This window comes from Toxorhynchites rutilus, chromosome 3 (assembly GCF_029784135.1).
Source record: "Toxorhynchites rutilus septentrionalis strain SRP chromosome 3, ASM2978413v1, whole genome shotgun sequence".
Classification (NCBI taxonomy): domain Eukaryota; kingdom Metazoa; phylum Arthropoda; class Insecta; order Diptera; family Culicidae; genus Toxorhynchites; species Toxorhynchites rutilus.
The window spans coordinates 116,425,094-116,445,218 of record NC_073746.1 but is presented as its reverse complement, the minus strand read 5'-3'; the positions used below and the strand labels follow the sequence as shown (position 1 = coordinate 116,445,218).

Sequence of the window (20,125 nt, the reverse complement as noted above, 5' to 3'; positions counted from 1 at the left end):
GAAGAACAGAGCAGAGGATGAACGTGGGATCTTAGGAACCTTTCTTTTGGAACGTTAGAATCATTGAAGATTGCAAAACATAGTGATGTTAAGTTCATATCAGTGAATATGGATGTTCTTGTTAGCAAGAATATGCATGGGATTATAGTACATTATTGCTAATGGATGAATTATTGTGTGGTGCTATCCGCCGTTTGGGGAGTTTGTCAGAATTGGACAACTGCGGAAAATGTCAGCAATTACCAAGCTTGATCACCCCAGCTAACGACACCTTTCCATCTCTGTCTTGTTACAATTGACGAAAATAGTGGGATATAAAATTTCAAATCGCATTCATCAGTGTCTATTCTATCCCTCCCTCGTCTCGTCGCCTTCCAATCGACTGTGCGTGTCAAACCCGCCAAGCCAACGAACAATGCCACGGCATATATATATTGCTTCAGTTTTAGACAGCAACATAAATCAACGAAAACGAAGAAACCACTAAACACGCGCATAAATACTGCTCTGCGGCATCGAATTATCGAAAAGTGGAATGACAAACCTGTTGGTCAAGTTGTTAGTGTTCGGTGTATAGGTTAATTTTTTTTTCTCTGTCTCCTTTAACTGCACCACAGCAGCGTAATATCAACGATGGGAATGCAGGAATAGTTCGGTCGAGAGAAGCTAACCAAACAGAATTGTCGATGGCCTCCACCTATTTTGTGTTGCTTTCGTGAAAGGATCACCGAATGGTCATCTCTGGTGCAGTTGAACGAGATAAGAAGATGACCGGAAAAAGGCGGAGAACATGATCCATATAGGTTAGGGAAGAAATTTTGATTGAGAGAGATTGACATGGTTTCTAAATTCTTTTTGTGGGTGAGAAGGAATGATTTACATACTTTCTTTTGCCTTATGATGAATGGACCATATTCCATGCGTGAGCACGACTCAGAGCGAGGAGAAACGATTTGGTTTGAATGAATCTCTGACCAAACCTCTCAAATGGGTATTGTATTATCATGATGAATTCTGGTGTATCCGGTGTCAACGATTAAATTGTGACTGAAAATAATAATCTCTCATCCAAGATATTCTACATTCCGGAAGTTTTTTTTCCACACTTCTCATGAAATTTTAAGCTATTTCATCTCTTCCGTCTATTGGAAATTTTTAACTGTTCTGAGTCGATAATCGAATGTTGTGATATTTCATCGTGGACGGTTATTGCAAGACAGACTGTACAGAAAAGGGTTAACGATGCGCGATTCGAAAGATCAGTATGGTTATTTCCAAACCAAAACGAATACAGCATCATCGAGACGAGTTTTGAATTGAAAATTTTCAATTGTTTGATTTTTGAACATTACTGGAAATGTTTGTGGTTCGTGGAAAAAGCAAAATTTTATGGTTCAACATACATTCAATACTGAGCTTCAAAACATGTGTTCCAGTGATCTTTGAATTTATGCGTTCCATTTACAGAGTGGCTGTCGGAATACTGTCGTGAAACCCTTCTACGGCTACTATTACGCTTTTTGTTTAATGATTATAAGTTCTCATGCATTAATCTTTCGAGATGTGGGAACTGAATATGACGAACGGACATGCCCAATTTTTTTTTTGTAAATCCATACACTTTTCGAAGGATTTCAACAAATTTTCCTTTGTTTACAATAAATCGAAAATGCTCGAATTTTTTTTACAAAATTATCGAACCGGCTAAACACGTAATGAATAAAAGAATATAAATATAAATATTGTTGATTCAGGGATTACTTGAAAAAAATTCACACACGCAATGATGAAACGGCAGCACTTGTGACGAACCATATAAATTACGCTTCTCTTTAATGAGTTGTTTTTCGAAAAGATAGTTTAGAAAAAAAAGATCTTCGTTGCCAAATGTTGGCACGTCCGCTTACTAAGCGATCGATTCTTATTTCAATCCCAGGACCATCCATTGATTTTTCTTCTAAATGGCTTTTTATAATGGTTTACAAAGGTAGAGAACAAATTAATTCTTCTTTCTGTCTCCTTGTTCTATTTGAGTTGCTGGAAAGTAAATTGCAAACCTGTGCGTTTCACCATCACTATATACAAACAGACAAACAGACAAACAGACAAACAGACAAACAGACAAACAGATAATATTTTTATATTTTCATTAGGGTGACCATTTCTATTTTAGGGTTGTCCGAACAATCATCTTTTTCCTCTTTTTTTCCAAAAATGATTTTTTTTTAAATTCACTACTTTTGAACTGCTGGACCAATCCAGATGATCGACGCATAAAATTGAAGCCAATTAGATAGTCTTTTCTGAAAAATATTAGACTTGCGAAAAAAAATGGATTTTGATTTTGTTATTATTGATTGTATTAATTTTTTGTAGTTTACATGGTTTCGGGATCAAGGATGCAATATTTTTTAAATATTTTTTCTTGAAAGCTGAGGTTTGTTTTTACATAACATATTCAAAAATCAGAGATGTGTTATTTTTCGTTTTCAGGTTATGATTTTTCAAAGTTAACATGTTTTCAGTCAGTCCAATTTGATATGTCGATCATCTGAATCGATCTAGTAGTTCAAAAGCTATGAATTTTTGAAAAAAAGTCATTTTTGGAAAAAAAAAGAAAGAAAAAGTTGATTTATCGGACAACCCTAAAATGGAAATGGTCATCTCACTGAAAAAAATAAAAAAATATGGGTCTAATGTTTTGCGATAAAGAACAAAACTACCACTTTTCACGAAAATCTGAGAACCACTATATCGGTTTGGCATGGAATGGCTGTATAAATGAAAATGGATCGCCAAATGTGTTGCTAAGCGCAAAACTCAAGAACGGTTCGTCCGATCTGAGCCATTTTTATTTTATTGTATTCGTCTCTGCCCATAGATCAACGCTATGGCGAGAAAAAAAAACAAAAATTTCGCTGCACTACAGATATTGTTTTAATTTTTGTATAACCAAAGGCACAATGAAATGAGCTTACAGGGCACCGGCAAGCAGTGTTTCGGGGTTACCGGGCAGTGGCAACTATGTTACCACAAATTTTTTCAACTGTTTAAATAGTTTATTTTTTATCGAAAATAATGTGTTCTTCCTCATGCAAGGATTATGTTCTATGAAGTTTGAGTCGATTCCTTGCCTAGTTTCCACGACCTTATAAAGGGTTAAGCCAGGGTTGCCAGGTGTATTGAACGGAAATCTGGATGTTGGAAAATCGAAAGCCTGGATTTGTCTGGATTTTGTCGACATTTTTTATATTTCATTGCGACACGGTTTGCTGACGAGCAATAACAATGAAGTGTCTTTCTCAAGGCAGGTAAAGAAGGAGTTTGGATTAAGTTTGTCCACAAGCGCACATCTCAGGACTAAAACTTCAAAAGTTTAAAGTCTCTATAATTCAACACAATCAATCAATCAACATTTTTACGTTTGATGTTTAAAACGTGGTTCAATCGTTATTTCTTCTTATCATATATCGACGCATTAGATGTGCACCAAACCACTTTCTTCGGTGTTCAGTAAATTTTTGAGATAAATTTACTTGATTGCGGGAATGCCATTTCACTTGGCTGAATCATTTCTCTGGGAACCTGATTAGGAAATTTTTTAGTAAGCGGTAGAATGGTTTGATGTTTTCTTCTGATTTATCATAACCGAGTCTTTGAAGTTGGAGTTGATGCATTTCATTAGCCTTGCATTCATTGAGCCGATATTTTTCCATCGTTTTCGTACTCCCTAGTGTAGTTCAGCCGTTGTCCCAACCTACACATTTTCCAAGCTCTCGTTATTTTGTTTATTAAACGCAACTTTATCAGATCTTTCATCGTTTTCATGAACTCATTTGTGAAAAAAAACCAATACCGTGCGGTAGAGTCGTGAAAAGTTCGAATGAAAACTCGGTAGGACTCTCACTTTGAAATAGCTTGTTCATGTTGTTAATCACTTCGAGTATGTATGACCAAAATGTCAAATAAGGATCAGTCTACCACTTTGGCGATCGTAGCATGATTAATATGCTTCACAAATCCAGAGTAAATTCGGAGCGGTTCATATCTCTCAAGCACTCTGTGCACCACTGCTTCCAGTGAAGCTATCTAGTCGCGCATGGATGCAGCAATTTCAAGCGTTTTAATTCAAGAATTTCCTGAAGCTCATCACATTTACTAGTTCGCAAGGGAATGCAGCTAAGACAGCTACTGGTTTGCTCAATTTCATCTGGAATATGCTTACACGCATACGAAGAGCCTAAGGCAGAACTATAGCAAATGCTCTTCATAATGAAATGGACAATCTGTTTTAAGCAAAGCCTGGTGAAGTCGTGATCTTTGCTCCATTAGCTCCGATGCCAATCAAATATATTTAGTGTGTAATTTTTGTCTCTGTTTGATCGAAGCCAAATATTTGACTTATTGGATGCCTAAAATATTTTTTGGTCTGTCCATGAACCTGTCGGTACATGGTTAGATTACCTCAAATATTTCAGTTTTTTTTCCATGTTCGATGTTTGACATTGTTTGCCACTGTTGATAATTGAAGAGTGGCAAGCAAAATAGTGTTTGTACAAATTACAAAGCAAACTTATTCTGCCAAAAAGAGTCAATTATTTGACCTCCGGACAAACAGGCTGGTATTTCTTCGACAGATCCGTCGATTCGTCGGCAATCAAACTGACATGACTTATTGGCTCCTCGTGTTAACCATCTCCGAAATTATTTGTGGTAACCGCAGTCACTTTAGTGCTTCTCAGTCGCAGCATGCTTCAAAAAACCCTTCAATCTTCCAAGACACTTTATGTCTTTACTACATACATTGTAGAAGCCAGCATATTTATCGGTGCTCTGGGAAAGTCAGATCAGTTTGGCCTCCCAATCTCGTCGGTAAAATCAGTGATGCCATTTGGAATTAATGTTTCAATAAAACTAGTCTGGACCAGTATGGAATTCTGGATGCTTTACCATAGTCTGAACGATTCCATACAAATCGGGAATTCTGGATGACATAATTTTACCATCAAAATTCAACAAAATAAATTGATGTAAAATCATATAAATATTGATTTTATTGTAAATATGTTGATACAAATTACTCACAAATACTGGAGTAGACAATTATTCTTTTTTAAATATAAAAATCGCACGTTAAGGATTTTTTTAAATCAGTGTTATGAGATGAACCTGGTGACTTTCTTGATATTTGTACTAATGCAATCTCTTGAAATAAATTAGTAAATAAGTGTATTCAAGTTCCAACACATTTCAGAACGCGAGTGACAAATGCTGTTCTAAATTAACAATCTATGTAATGAAGAAACATGTGGTCGGTGATAAGTCAGACCGGACCATGTGACATTTTTATGATTTCGAGAAAAACGAACTTAAAGTTTGATGCTCTGCAATTTTTAAAGCATTTAATTTTTTCGTTCAATATTCTTCTCAAAAATGTTAGCTACTCTCTGGCAATACTTTGTCGCATGATAGTTGTTAAAAAACATCAAGTATCAGACCAAAAAAGGCAGTTATTTGGCTGTCCATACGTATATGGTCCACTCTGACTGAACCAAATGAAGCATTTTTTAAGAGTTGGTTCACTATGACTCAACAATTTCGAAATATTTCTCAATCAATTAACAGTTGTGAGTCAAAGTGTGCCATTCTGCTATGAAAATTAAAGCGAGAAGAATTCTGAGATTGGAACTGCATACACATTTTGTTTGCGTTCAGCATAATAGCCACTGCTGGCATGAATATGATTGCACGGCAAACATTTTAAGCATAAACATCCCACTTTTCAATCGTCTTAGACAATATTCGTCAATAGAATCGTTAAATTTGAATTCATTGTCATCGCTACAGCCTGAATCGCAATCTGAAATAATACATTTTGCGATTATTCACACTGAAGACCAGCATTTTTCAATGATCCGTTCAGTCGGAGTGGACCAAGTTTATCTTTTAATATGCTCAGAATGTGAACATTTTAAACTAACGGGTTCGAGCACATTTCGACAAGGTACCTATTAGCTTCAAGAAAATGTTTTATTGATTTGAATTCGGCGCTTGGATATTGTTTAAATTCAATATACAAATGATTTTCACATGGGCCACTCTGTCTTCACATGATATAGAGCCATTTCGCCATGGTAAATGGTACATGGTCTGCTCTGACTGCATACTATGAGGGATTTTCGTTGATCAATCATAACAATTTCGATCCGTTATTCCTGCTGTATTCGTGATTTTCCGAATCTGATAAATGTGGTATGTACATTACATAATGCTTAACCAAACGTAATCAATAACCCGAAATTTTCAATTTTGCGATTTGGTCCGCTCTGACTTAACACCGACCATGTGGTTTGCAAATGGTTTAAGGAATCACGACAAGAGTTGTATCTGACAATAATTTTATATTATAATGACGAGTTTTGTTAGAAGTATTAGAAAGTTTATAAGACGAGAAAATTCTAAAACGGCCTTCAAAATGATCGATTAATGTATAGTTCTGGGATTGGACCCAAGATCGTGCTGAGTAAGAAAATGTGAGTGTTCAAATGTATTCATATCAAAAATCCATTTTAGGCGGGACGAAGTTCGCCGGGTCAGCTAGTCTTTTACTAAACATTACAGCTATTTACGGGAAAATGCATATAAATTTAAACCAACAATTTTTGGAAATAATTTTAATGTATTCCGGCACGACCGCAACTTATCGTTATCTCAGAAGAAGTCTGGAGGAGGGGTCCCCATTGCCATTAATCCAAATTTCACTTCTGAAGAACTTATAACCGAAAAACATAAAGAATTTGAACATGTTTGGGCAAAATTATCTATAGCAGGCGAAGTACACATATTTGCTACCGTGTATTTCCCACCCGAACACGCAAATAAAAAGAATAATTTTTTCAAACGGCAAATCGAATTACAGAAAAACTAGAGCCCGAAGTGAAATTGTATATCCAATCAAAATAAAGTAGACTTCATTCCCGATAACGATAATGAATGCATTCTACTTCCAGTCGTCGGGGAAAATGAAACCCTTCATTATATATTTGACGAAATTGCACATCTCGGTCTTAATCAAATAAATCACGGAAAAAAATCCCTAAATTATTATTTAGACCTATTATTTACTAACATCACCGACGACTTTTGTGTGAATGAGTCCATGACTCCCCTTTGGAAAAATGAAAAATTTCACACAGCAATTGAATATTCAGTCTTTGTACATAATAGACAATTGCCCATCGACTGGGAGTACGAAGAAGTACCGGAATACAACAAGACGAACTTTGAAGCAATCAAATGTAGCCTACAAGCCATAGAATGGCATACTTTATTAAACAGCGAACGAGATGTCAACTTATCCGTACATATTTTTCACGAAATTCTGAATAACATAATATTAGAATTTGTGCTGAAGAAAAGAAGACGAAGAAATTCAACCAGCAAATATCATATTTGGTATAACGCTCAAATGAGAAATTTAAAGAATAGAAAACACAAAAAATACTAAATAGACAAAAGTAATCAAAATTTGCTGGAATATCAGAATATTACCAAAGAACTAAATTTTGCCATTAAAAGTGCACACGAAGAGTATAATAGAAAGGTCGAAACAGAAGTCAAATCATGTCCGAAGAAATTCTTTAATTACGTAAAGTCTAAGCTCAAAAGCAATAACTTTCCATCGCAGATGCATCTCGATGAAGATGTAGGGAATTCTTCGAACGAAATTTGTAATCAAAGAGATTGCAAATTTCTTTAAGGAAGTATATACCACATTTTCCGAAGAAAATCGCGATCGGGACTACTTTTCATTTTTACCGGAATATCCAAATGACATATCGGTAAACTATCTTTCACAACAAGAAATATGCTGCTCCGGGATCGGATAGAATTAAGTTCAACTTGCTGAAAAATCTCCCTGATGTGGCGAAACATCGCTTGTTGAACTTATTCAATCGGTTTCTAGAGCATAATATTGTTCCAGATGATTGGAGACAAGTACGAGTTATAGCTATTTAAAAACCCGGAAAACCCGCGTCCGACTTCAATTCGTACCGCCCAATAGCAATGCTGTTTTGTAAACGGAAATTGTTGGAGAAAATGATCTTGTTTCGCCTTGATCGATGGGTTGAAACGAATGGCCTACTCTCAGATACACAATATGGGTTCCGCAGGGGCAAGGGGACGAATGATTGTCTTGCGTTGCTTTCTTCAGAAATTCAAATGGCTTACGCCGGATAAAAACAAATGGCTTCAGTATTCTTGGACATAAAGGGGGCCTTTGATTCAGTTTCAATAGAGGTCCTGTCAGACAAATTACACTCTCGGGGTCTGCCGCCTCTATTGAATAATATGTTATATAACTTGCTTTGTGAGAAACATTTAAATTTTTCTCACGGGGATTCGACAGTAAGTCGGGTCTCCTACATGGGACTCCCCCAGGGCTCATGTTTAAGCCCCCTTTTGTACAACTTCTATGTAAGCGACATCGACAATTGCCTTACACAAAATTGCAGCCTAAGACAACTTGCAGATGATGGAGTGGTGTCTGTCGTAGGATCAAACGAATCCGATCTGCAAGGACCCTTACAAGATACTTTGAACAATTTTTCAACCTGAGCCATTGGGCTAGGGATCGAATTCTCCACGGAGAAAACAGAGATGGTGGTTTTTTCTAGGAAGCATAGACCAGCAAAACCAAAGCTTCAACTTTTGGGTAAACCGATCACTCATGCTATGTCATTCAAGTATCTTGGGGTCTGGTTCGACTCCAAATGTACTTGGGGGGCCCTTATTAGGTATCTGAGTAAAAAATGTCAACAAAGAATAAACTTTCTCCGTACAATTACCGGCACCTGGTGGGGAGCCCATCCAGAAGATCTTATAATGTTGTATCGAACAACTATTCTCTCAGTGATGGAGTATGGCAGTTTCTGTTTTCAATCAGCTGCCAAAACACATCTCATTAAACTCGAGCGAATTCAGTATCTTTGTCTCCGTATCGCGTTGGGATGTATGCCCTCAACGCATACCATGAGTCTCGAGGTTTTGGCAGGCCTACTCCCACTAAAAGATCGCTTCAATTTATTATCTCTTCGGTTCCTCATCCGGTGTAAGGTTATGAACCCATTGGTGATCAGAAATTTTGAACAGCTGATCGAGCTAAATTTTCAATCTGGGTTCATGAGTCCATATCATGAATTCATCTCCATGCAGGTTGATACTTCTTCGTATATTCCCAACCGTGTTTGTTTTCCTGACTACATCATTTCCTCTGTGCATTTTGATCTGTCCATGAAGCAGGATATCCATGGAACATCAGATTATCTTCGATCGAGGATCGTTTCAACGATCTTCGATGCAAAGTATGGGGATATCAATTGTGATAATATGTACTTTACTGATGGGTCCTCTATGAATGAGTCCACAGGATTTGGAGTGTTCAACGAATTTTTTAGCACCTCCCACAGTCTTCAGAATCCTTGCTCAGTGTATATTGCTGAATTGGCAGCGATACACTGGGCGCTGGACAGCGTCGCCTCACGACCTGTTGAACACTATTACATTGTAACGGATAGTCTTAGCTCTATCGAAGCTATCCGTTCGGTGAGGCCGGGAAAGCACTCGCCGTACTTCCTTGAGAGAATACGAGAAATTTTGAGTACTTTATCCAGACGCTGTTATGTCATCACCTTTGTCTGGGTCCCTTCACATTGCTCAATTCCGGGTAATGAGAGGGCTGACTCATTAGCAAAGGTAGGTGCAATTGAAGGCGATATTTATCAGCGTCAAATCGCCTTCAATTAATTTTATTCTTTAGTCCGCAAAAATACCATAGTTAACTGGCAACGCAAATGGAACGAACATGAATTGGGCCGGTGGCTCCACTCGATTATCCCTAAGGTTAGCCTCAAACCATGGTTCAAAAGTCTGGACTTGAGTCAGGACTTTATTCGCACCTTCTCTCGACTCATGTCCAATCACTGTTCGTTAGATGCGCTACTCTTTCGTATTAATCTTGCCGACAACAATCTTTGTGTTTGTGGCCAAGATTACCACGACATCGAGCACGTTGTTTGGTCGTGCGAGCTGTATCTTGTCGCCAGATCGAATTTAGTAGTCACCCTTCGGGCCCGAGGAAGGCAGCCCATGGTGCCGGTGAGAGACGTGTTGGCTCGGTTAGACCTTGATTACATGTCCCAAATATATGTATTCCTTAAAGCTATCGATCTTCGTGTGTGATTGTCCTTATACCCTTAGTTTTTCCTTTTCCTTTTCCTTTGTGAGAGATCGGATTTCTTCTTGAGAATAAGATGAAATGTAAATACATATTAGATTTAAGATAGGTTTAAGAATTGAGTGTGATGAGTGTGATTGAGAGTGTGAGTGTGATCATTGTCAACATATCCTCATATCCCCTCCTTTTCCTGAAGAAAATATGTCACCCTTCTAAACTCGAGTCGACCGCGAGTAATCGGTTTCCTATATTATTAACATTAGAATTAAGGAAAAATGTATATATATACTAGTAACAATACAGTAAGGAGTTCGGCTCCTTTAAACCTATGTAACTGAGCCTGTAAAAATAAACGATTAAAAAAAAAAAAAAGAAAAATGCCATGCATTAAAGAAATTAGATGGAACGAAAGGACCAGGACCTGACGGAATAGCACCTGTATTTCTGAAGAACCTGGCTGCGGAATTCACCCTTCCCTTATATTGCATTTTTAATATGTCACTACAAACTGGAATATTCCCAGAAAAATGGAAACAATCTTTTTTTTGGTACCTATCTTTAAATCAGGCGCGAAATCTGACGTGCGTAATTATCGTGGAATTGCCATTATCTCTTGCGTTCCTAAACTATTCGAAGCAATAGTGAATGAAAAAGTCTTCCAACAGGTAAAGAATAGAATAACGTGTATGCAACATGGCTTCTTCAAAGGCCGCTCAACTGCAACTAATCTGTTGGCATTTGTGACTTTTATTTTGAATGCAATGGAAAATGGCAAACACACACAAGCTCTTTACACTGACTTCAGTAAAGCATTTGACCGCATCGACATTCCATTACTACTTTTCAAATTGCAGAAAATTGGAATGGAACAAACACTCTTAACTGGCTGAATTCTTATCTAACAAATCGTGAACAAATTTTTCATTTTCAAAATTCTCTCTCAAATCCAGTAAAAGCCACTTCGGGAGTCCCACAAGGCTCTCATCTTGGTCCTCTTCTTTTCATTCTGTACGTTAATGACATCTCCTTCGTTCTCAAGCGTATAAATGTACTTGTGTATGCAGACGACATGAAGCTTTTCGCGGAAATTGGTAATGAAAACGACATCTAAACATTCCAATACGAAATACATGTATTCCATACTTGGTGTAATAAAAATCTACTACAACTGAATGTAAAACAATGCAACTCCATTACATTTAGCAGAAAAAATCATGTACCAAATATTGTAATACGTCTTGGAAATCAAAATGTAGAGAAATGTGAAATAGTTAGAGATCTAGGCGTCGTCCTGGACTGTAAACTTACATTCATAGAACACTACAACTCTGTAATCAATAAGGCAAATAGTGTGTTAAGCTTTGTCAAACGCTACTCACATAACTTCCAGGACCCATACACAATCAAGCTTTTGTATATCACATACGTAAGGCCCATTCTGGAATACTGTAACATCGTTTGGAACCCGTATATGGTCGTCCAGAAACAGTTTCTCCTATTTGCACTCTCGTAAGTTGAACTGGACATCATTTCCACTTCCTTCATATGAAGCACGCTGCATGCTCATAAACATCCAAGCACTAAAGGAACGCCGTAAATTTGCAATGCTTTCTTTTGTTAATGATTTAATTTCGCAACGAGTACAATCAGCTGAATTACTAGAAAAAATAAATTTCTATGCACCTGGGCGTCAACTAAGAACACGCAATTTGTTTCTAACCAAAACATCCAGAACAAATTATGCAAACAACGCTCCTATCAATTGCATGATGCGTATATACAATCAACACTGCAAATTAATTGACACAACAATGAATAAAAAACAGCTAAAAAGAAACATGTACCGTAGGAATAATATTTAACTTAAGAAAACATTGTAACATTAATATATAAGTAAGTAGTCTACATTTGTTTGACGAAAATGAATAAATAAATCTTGTATTCTAATTTGTATCTGTCGTCATAATCTTGAAACACAATCTATAAGTGAGCTCTTGGAATCCCAGACCATATTCATAACTTTGTTCGCAGATGAAAAAGTTTGGATACTCTTGTGTTGGGGATGCAATTTTGATGACGATCGCAGTATCGGTTATCGGTTATCCGGTTATCCACTCACAATGATTTGGGCGCTGTTGTTAACTCAATTACAGCTCAGCTTTCAGGATAATCCTATGGCAGTCTAATAACCCAATTAGGGCGCCCTTGTCTTTCCCACTAAACACCTGAGGTAAGGTTCGCTACACGTAGCTATTACCGCGGAGCAGAGCAAATATAGACGTCATTCATCGCTCGAGAGGGTAATTTTAAGTTTACGCGCCTGCGCAATCAATGTTTCCTGCCGGGCTGTTGAGCTCCCTTCAATTACGTGACGCGCCGACTGATTATTGCGACAACTTTCGAAATGACGTTTTCCGGAGTTGAGATTGTATTCTGCAAGTACCGGTGCATCTTTCGAGTATAATAGTTCCGAAATGGGCAATTCCAGTGACAAGGCGAAAAGAAAAAAATGTTGAAAGAAATGTTGGGAGTGATGAGGACTTTTGAACTCAAATTATGCCAAAACCCTCGGACAGTAGGATTGCAACAGCATTGATGGATTACAGGAACACTATTTATATAGTGTTCATTTCCTGATAAATCACTTGGGACATCGACTAGAATGTCTTATATCTTATGTGCCTACAAATGAATATTTATTCTTACCATCAAATTATATTGATAGTAATATAATAATGAACTTTCAATCGGAAGCATAATGCTGATCAGTTTAAAACTATCAAAATATTGGTGCTCACTATAGTCATGTACCTATTTGGGAGAAGCTCATTCAAACTATCTTTGCTGCGTCTCACGAGCCTCTAATGGGGGTGGGGTGAGGTGGGGGGGACAGCATCGTTGTGTAGCCCGCGATGCAATGGAAGGTACTCGAAAGAAACAAATACACAATATTAACTCTTTTCTCGTTTGGGCCGTCGTCGTTGGTCGTTTTCCATGCACCGAGGCACTGAGGAAGAGTCGCGAACCAGTTCAAGTTTGTAGTACAACTGAGAGTTTTCCATTCATCGAGTTTGAATAGTGAGCACTCGATTGCTCTCCACTACACTACTCTTTTTGAGTGAAGGGCGGCGGGTGGAGGTCTTGGTGGTGTATCGTTGTAAGGTTCAGCTGGGGATGGATGTGAGGGAAAACCTCTTCAGTGTTTTGAGTTGTCTAGGGTGAGTAGAATAGGACAGTGGTGAAGTTTTTATTGAAATTTATCGGCCACAAAAAAAATTGCATTTCAACACGCTCAGCAGAATGAACATCAAATGAAATTGTGAAAATTTTTGTCAACAAAAATCCACAAAGGCTGCAATCGAGTCGGTGAAGCTACAGACTTTAACCCTGACGACGGAAACAATTAACAATTGAGAGAGGGGCTCGAATGAAGAAGTAGGAAAAAAAAACATTGGAAAAATATATTTACATTGTCAAACGTCGCTCTGTGCGCTGTACGGACGGACGCGGTTACAACGCAAGTTTTGCTCGGCAATTTTTTTTTCTTCTTGGCTCCGATGTGAAACAGTTTTCCTTCATGGCCCTCAATCGGACTGCCGCTGCCTCGGTCAGGTGAGTGGTGAGTGAACCGCACCACGGCAGACTCGTTAATAGCGACGAAAGCGAAAGTAGTCTCATTCGGTCGATCCCTCGAAATGGAACGGCGAGCCGTGTGGTCCGCGAGATATTGTGGTTGATGTTTTGAAAGTTCCTCTGGATGGAAAATTATACGGGAAGAGCGTGAGTGCTGTGTCAATAGAGCTCAGTGATAATTGAATTGATAAATGTCCCGAAAGTGTTTGTTTCGTTGAAAGTACGCCGCCCACAATCGAACGGAGGAAATAGTGTCGTGAAATGTGTAACATCCACTAGTTTATGGTGTGATGATTTCACCACCCCGTATACGATAGCATATAATTGACTCCGAACCACGGATACACACGTATATTGGGGCTTTCAACCGCACCAAGCATCAGACCATCGCACCATCACACCGCAAGCTTTGGAGTGGAGTGGTTTTGATTAGTGAAATGAAACACGAGCGCCGTGCGCGTTGTGAGGAAAGAAATGTTAACCACCATATTGATTACATCCCTATAAAGCAGTTACATTGAACAAGGGCATTAGTGCTGTGTCGGTGGCTCGTATTTAAGTTGTATAAATGTTTCCAGCGGTGGTCAGACTGCCATGTTAAAAACCCGGCCAGACAACAGGGTTACCGTGCGGAACCACAACAGCTGATTGATTACCGCGAAGGTGCTAGTAGATACTCTTTCTGCCTAGTGTGTGACGATGCTACTAACTGTGAATGGTAACTATAAAATTGTAACATATACAATTCGGTAGGACCAGGTCCTCTGGGCGAAGCATTTGTTTGGCAGGGGACGAACATTATGCCAACAACACGCACTTATGTTGTTATATCGGCAATCGGCTTCCCCAAGTTATATTCCACCGATTTTTTCTGATACACGATTATTCGAGATCTGGAATCGGAATTTTTGTTTGGTGATAAGACAAACCTATTAAAAAACGATAGTCTGCTACTCAGAACCATGCTCTTTCGAAACTGACTCACTAAGCTAGAATTTTCATCAACATTCATGATTTTGTAAATTCGTGTATAGTTTACTCGGAGATCGGCAACCCATAATCATATTCCATTTTTTTAGGTTTGGGTCTTAAGATCGGGATCGATGCAATAATAATATCAGGTAAATGTACAGGGTTTTCCAACTTTAAATTCCGGAAGTAAATTGAAATAAAACACACTTAAAATTCGAATTTCGATGAAACTTTTATTTCAAATTAATGTTTGGTTTATGCCATTATGTGTGAAATACAACATTATTCAAATGTCCACCTAGGGCTTCCTCGCACACCTTGATCCGGAACAGGTAATTTTCGATGACTTTTCGGCACATATGGGGCGGTATCTCGGTCATAACTTCACGAATGTTGTCTATCAAATGTTCAAGAGTTTGCGGAGAGTTGGCATAGACACGGTCTTTCGCATAACCCCACAAAAAAAAGTCTAGCGGGTTCAAATCGCATGATCTGGACGGCCAATTGGCATCACCAAAACGCGAAATTATGCGTCCCTCAAATTTCGTTCGCAATATGGCCATGTTCGGTCGTGCTGTGTGGCACGTGGCGCCGTCCTGCTGAAACCACATGTCATCCGTATCCATATCTTCAATTTGTGGCAAAAAAATCGGTTAACATGCGGCCATAGCGCTCACCATTCACAGTTACCGTCTCGCCGTCCTCATTTTCAAAGAAATACGGCCCGATGACTCCGCCAGACCATAATGCGCACCAAACAGTGACTTTTGGCGGATGCAATGGCCTCTCAACAATCACGTGTGGATTTTCTGAGCCCCATATACGGAAATTTTGGGTGTTCACATAGCCACCGTGCTCGAAATGTGCCTCATCGCTGAAGAAAATTTGATGCGAAAATTCAGCATTTTGCTGCTGTTGTTCGTTCACCCAATCGACGTATGCCCGACGCATTCCATGGTCACCACGCTCTAATTTTTGTACCAGTTGGACTTTATATGGATGTAGGTGCAAGTCCAAATGCAAAATTCGCCACAATGATGTGTTTGACAAGCCCAATTGCTGAGCACGCCGTGGAATCGAAACATTCGGGTCATCCTTCACACTGGCAGCAACAGCAGCAATATTTTCGGCCGAACGCACATTACGATGATGCACAGGTTTCACAATATCCGCTACGGATCCAGTTTGTTCGAATTTACGCACTACATTAGCGATTGTGTGCTCTGTAGGCCGTCCATGACGACCAAAATCCGTCCGTAATGCTCGAAAAACATTTGCCGGGTTTTCATCATTTTTATAGTATAATTTAACAAAATTAACACGTTGTGCGATGCTAAAACGATCCATATTGTAAAATGGCAGACATTTAACTAACGATATGACGCTTTGGTTGACAGCTATGTCAAACGGTTGTCAGCGTAGGGCTGTATACTTTCGGAAGCCCGAAATGGAAAACCCTGTATATGAAATCGAAATTCACATACTAATATAAAGGGTGCGAAGTCATATTGTAATTTTTTTTTTTTTTTTTTTTTTCTTTATTATAGTGATTTTCAACACATTTCGGCTGGTTCGTCACTTTTTACTTCCATTTTGGGAAGAATGTCGGGAGTGAGAATTGAACTCGTGATCTCTGCGTGAGAGGTATGGATGTTACCACTACGCCAGATCGCCTCCATATTGTAATTTGTTTTCTATAATTTCAACTTTATTAGACGAAGGCAATGGTCAAACTCAATAACAACTCGCAGCAAAATTTCTTAATTGATCGACCAACCGTTTTCTGCACGAAAAACGACGGAATAACAGGAAAAAGCAACACAAAATAATTTTTCTTGTTGACAATACCCCGTCACACCAAGCAAGACAAGCCAGAAATTTTTGTCAGGCATAGTACGGACAACATATTTGTCCCTGAGAAGACATTTTGATGTTTATAAACAAGTTATAAACGAGATATGTAGTAAAAAAAACAATGTCGGCGTAATGTACCTTTATCGTGCTCATGATATAATACCCTCGGATGTGTTTATATTTTGTTTATATTTGTCAATAATTTTTCCGTCCAAAAGAGTCGTACCTCTCAAGATCATCCGTCAAATTTTATATAATATCCATTTCAAAAAGATTTCCTAAACCACAATGAATCTGAGATTTTGTCGACATTCATGTTATTGTGAATCTGGAAAATGTTCATCGCAATTGTTACGCCAAAAAACTGTCAATACCTTCAATAAAAACTATAAAGAAGACATGCGACATGAGCGTTGGGGTTGACCTCTGTATCTACTTTTGAAGGTTGTCAGCAGTGTTGCCACACGTACAGAATTATCTGGAAAGGTACAGATATTTTCGTTATTTTTGGTACAGATTCTGTACGGCACAGATTACAGATATTTGTCTAAAAGTACAGATTTGTATTGATTTTTTTGCGCGTATGAAATTTTTCTCGAAAAATTTATTAAATGATAGTACGCGATCTAAATTTAGAAAGACTATGTCACCACAGCAAGGAATCATACCAAATACTTTATTCAACGATGTAATAGTTTACATTTTTTCTAAACGAATGTTGATGGCTAGCGAACTTTTCAACGAATGCACTCCGTATATTATGAACAATAGGTAACGATACTCGGTATCAACAAAATATCATTAGTGTAAAAAAAAATTTCTTTCAAGGGAAATTAATTCCGACCGCAAAGGGTTAACTGTTTAGTAAAATGTGATGGTATGTATGTTTGTATGTTGTGTCGATATTTGAGTCCTTAGTGTCAATGCTTCAATCTTCTTGGTATTAGAGAGGTTTCATAGCTTATCATCTCTAGCCTTGAAACGATCAAAAACTAAGGTAGACAGTTAACTCGGCGGCATTTCGAAGCTAATACAACATACTTTCAACCTTTCAAGCGTTCGACAACACATGAAAAACAACAACAATGTGTGCGTATGATGCAAAAACATACAATCGTTCTATAACAAAAGGTATGAAAAATGACGCGGTGAATAATTTCGTTGGATTTGAAATTGCGAACAAAGTCGCACCGCTTTATGCATCATTCATTCATTTACAGTCTACTCTCAGAAATGATTTTGCTCGTGGGCCGCTGTAATAAGCATGAGAAAGGAAATTAACTGCTTCCTGGCTTTAATACTCCATGAACTCACACAGGCGGAACTCGAGTTGCAATATTTTCTCTCTTCATAGTGTCCGTCGTGTCTGATTCGGACTGGTATATACAATCGTGTTTCGCCACTGCATTAGTTGCGCGCTATTAACAACACGAATAAGTAAGCACAGAACAAGTGTATGCCAAAAAGAGTTTTACGGACAAGATAAATCAAATATTCGACAAATCTCAGAAAATGTACGCTTCGGTTGCTGTGCAAAGGATCGACATCTGCTCACAGCAAAAAAAGTTAATGATGCCAAAATTATTTCTCTTAAAGGTTTTTAGGACAACAAATTTATCAGCTAACATTAGAACGTATTGCAATATTTGAAAAATTACAGATGATTTTCGAAAACACTATAAAACGTGTTTTGGCAGTTTTTTGAAATCGATGCAAACAATGCAAATATTTTTTGTTGGTCAAGACAAAAAATTAGAAAATTAGCTTTGTACAGAATTCATTAGTATTTTGGATAGTCTTTCGGAATGCGGTTCGATCATTATTTATTGAATTATACATCGTAACCTGTTTGACAATGTTAATTAGATTTGTTATTGAGCTGGTTAGCAAAAAATTGTGAGCGTTTTCAAAAAGTTTGGAAATACAGAAAGAAATCAAATTTTTATTTCTTCCCGATATTTCTGTTCACTGCATCCTTCCAAAATGCAATATGTTGTGCATGACATGATATCTAATGACAACAAGCTCCGACATGCAGCTAAAAGCATAGCAGAGCCATATGCAAGCGAAAAGGCAACATGTCGCAACGTACAGCAGGAAAACAAAAGGTAATCAAACGGTGTTCACGAACGGAATCATCAGATTTTCAGTTATTTTCTACGTGAAATTTGTTTTCCGCAGTCTCTATTCACCGTACAAAATTTTAAATTGTGTAGCAAAAACTGGCTTTTTGGAGCTACTCGTGAAGTTATGTACGATTTTTTTCATGTGATCCCTATCTCTCGCACAAAAACAGGATACATTTTTCCTGAAAAAGCCCATTTTTGTTTTCAAACTATCAGATAGTATTTTTTTTTCTATTTTTTGTTTACCCATGAGAAAAAAAACTCATAATAACGCGTGTTTTACAGGGAATTGATCGATATTGGTGCTGTTTCTCACTACCAATAAGTGGAAAAATGTACCTAAGGTCGAAAAAAACGGAAAAAGCGAATTTCTCAAACTTGTAGAGTTGGCCGGTTCTGCAACTAGGCGACACAATCAAAACTCTTTTTTTTGTTTCTTCAGGCGTGAATTGTGAACTGCATCTGTTTTTCTTACTACCGAATGTCGTGATATAACTCAACTTTTTTTTTGTTTATAAAGAGTGTTTTATGTAGAGGTATAAAACATTAACTAACACCATGGTTCAATTCAAGGAACTCATCGTGCTCTTCGTCCATTTGACGGTCGAGAGGTATTTCTCTAAAAACACCCTGCTTAATTTTGTTTTTGGTGTTTTCACAGAGCTTACTTATTTTTTTCCTCTTAAGAAATCGGGAAGAAACGGCTTTTACAACCTGTTTTTTACGATTAGAAGTCTAAAGTCTGTAGAATATGTGAACGAAAGAATTTAATGAAATTTTGAATAAGGAAAAACAGTTGCTAATTGCAGTTGCAGTTAAAATCGTGTATTAGAGAAACAACTTGAGCTTTAATGGCATTTTATGGAAGCTTTTTTTGAAGCTATATTTTTGAGTTTTTGTCCCGTTCACTAGAAAATTTAAAGACGTGTATTCTACTATTTTGAAAACAAAAAAAAAAACACGTCAAACAAAAACAAATTAGGATTGTTCACTTGCTTTTTAAAATTCGCCAATTCCATTAACTTTATTCTGATACTGTGTGGTTTTTGTATATATATATAATAAAAATACGTTCAAAAATATGTGAATACAGTTTCGAATTCAGTGTACCATATTGCGAATAAGTCATTGCGAAACCAATTACAGGGCGGACTCGATTATCTAGAGTCTCGGGTTTCTTTTCACTGTATATAATTGAATTCTGTATATAATCGAGTCATTCCTATCAACCAAATTAAAGCTCTCAAACCGTTCTACAATTTGTTATTTGACACCCAACTTCTATCTTTTCCAATTTCGCTGC

The 20,125-nt window shown here is 37.7% G+C and overlaps 1 protein-coding gene across 6 annotated transcripts in view; it reads left to right on the top strand.

Annotated features, from left to right (window-relative positions):
• LOC129772788 (tyrosine-protein kinase Btk29A) overlaps positions 1 to 20,125 on the top strand; it is a 312,094-nt gene that overhangs the window by 199,246 nt on the left and 92,723 nt on the right. The window contains exon 1 of one of the 6 annotated variants that reach the window (XM_055776235.1): positions 13,790 to 14,588. The exons of the other annotated variants lie outside the window; for them this stretch is intronic. Coding sequence (XP_055632210.1) covers positions 14,570 to 14,588 — 19 coding nt within the window. The 5' untranslated portion in view covers positions 13,790 to 14,569. Of the gene's footprint in view, positions 1 to 13,789; positions 14,589 to 20,125 lie in introns of those variants that run through there. 6 annotated transcript variants of the gene reach the window in all.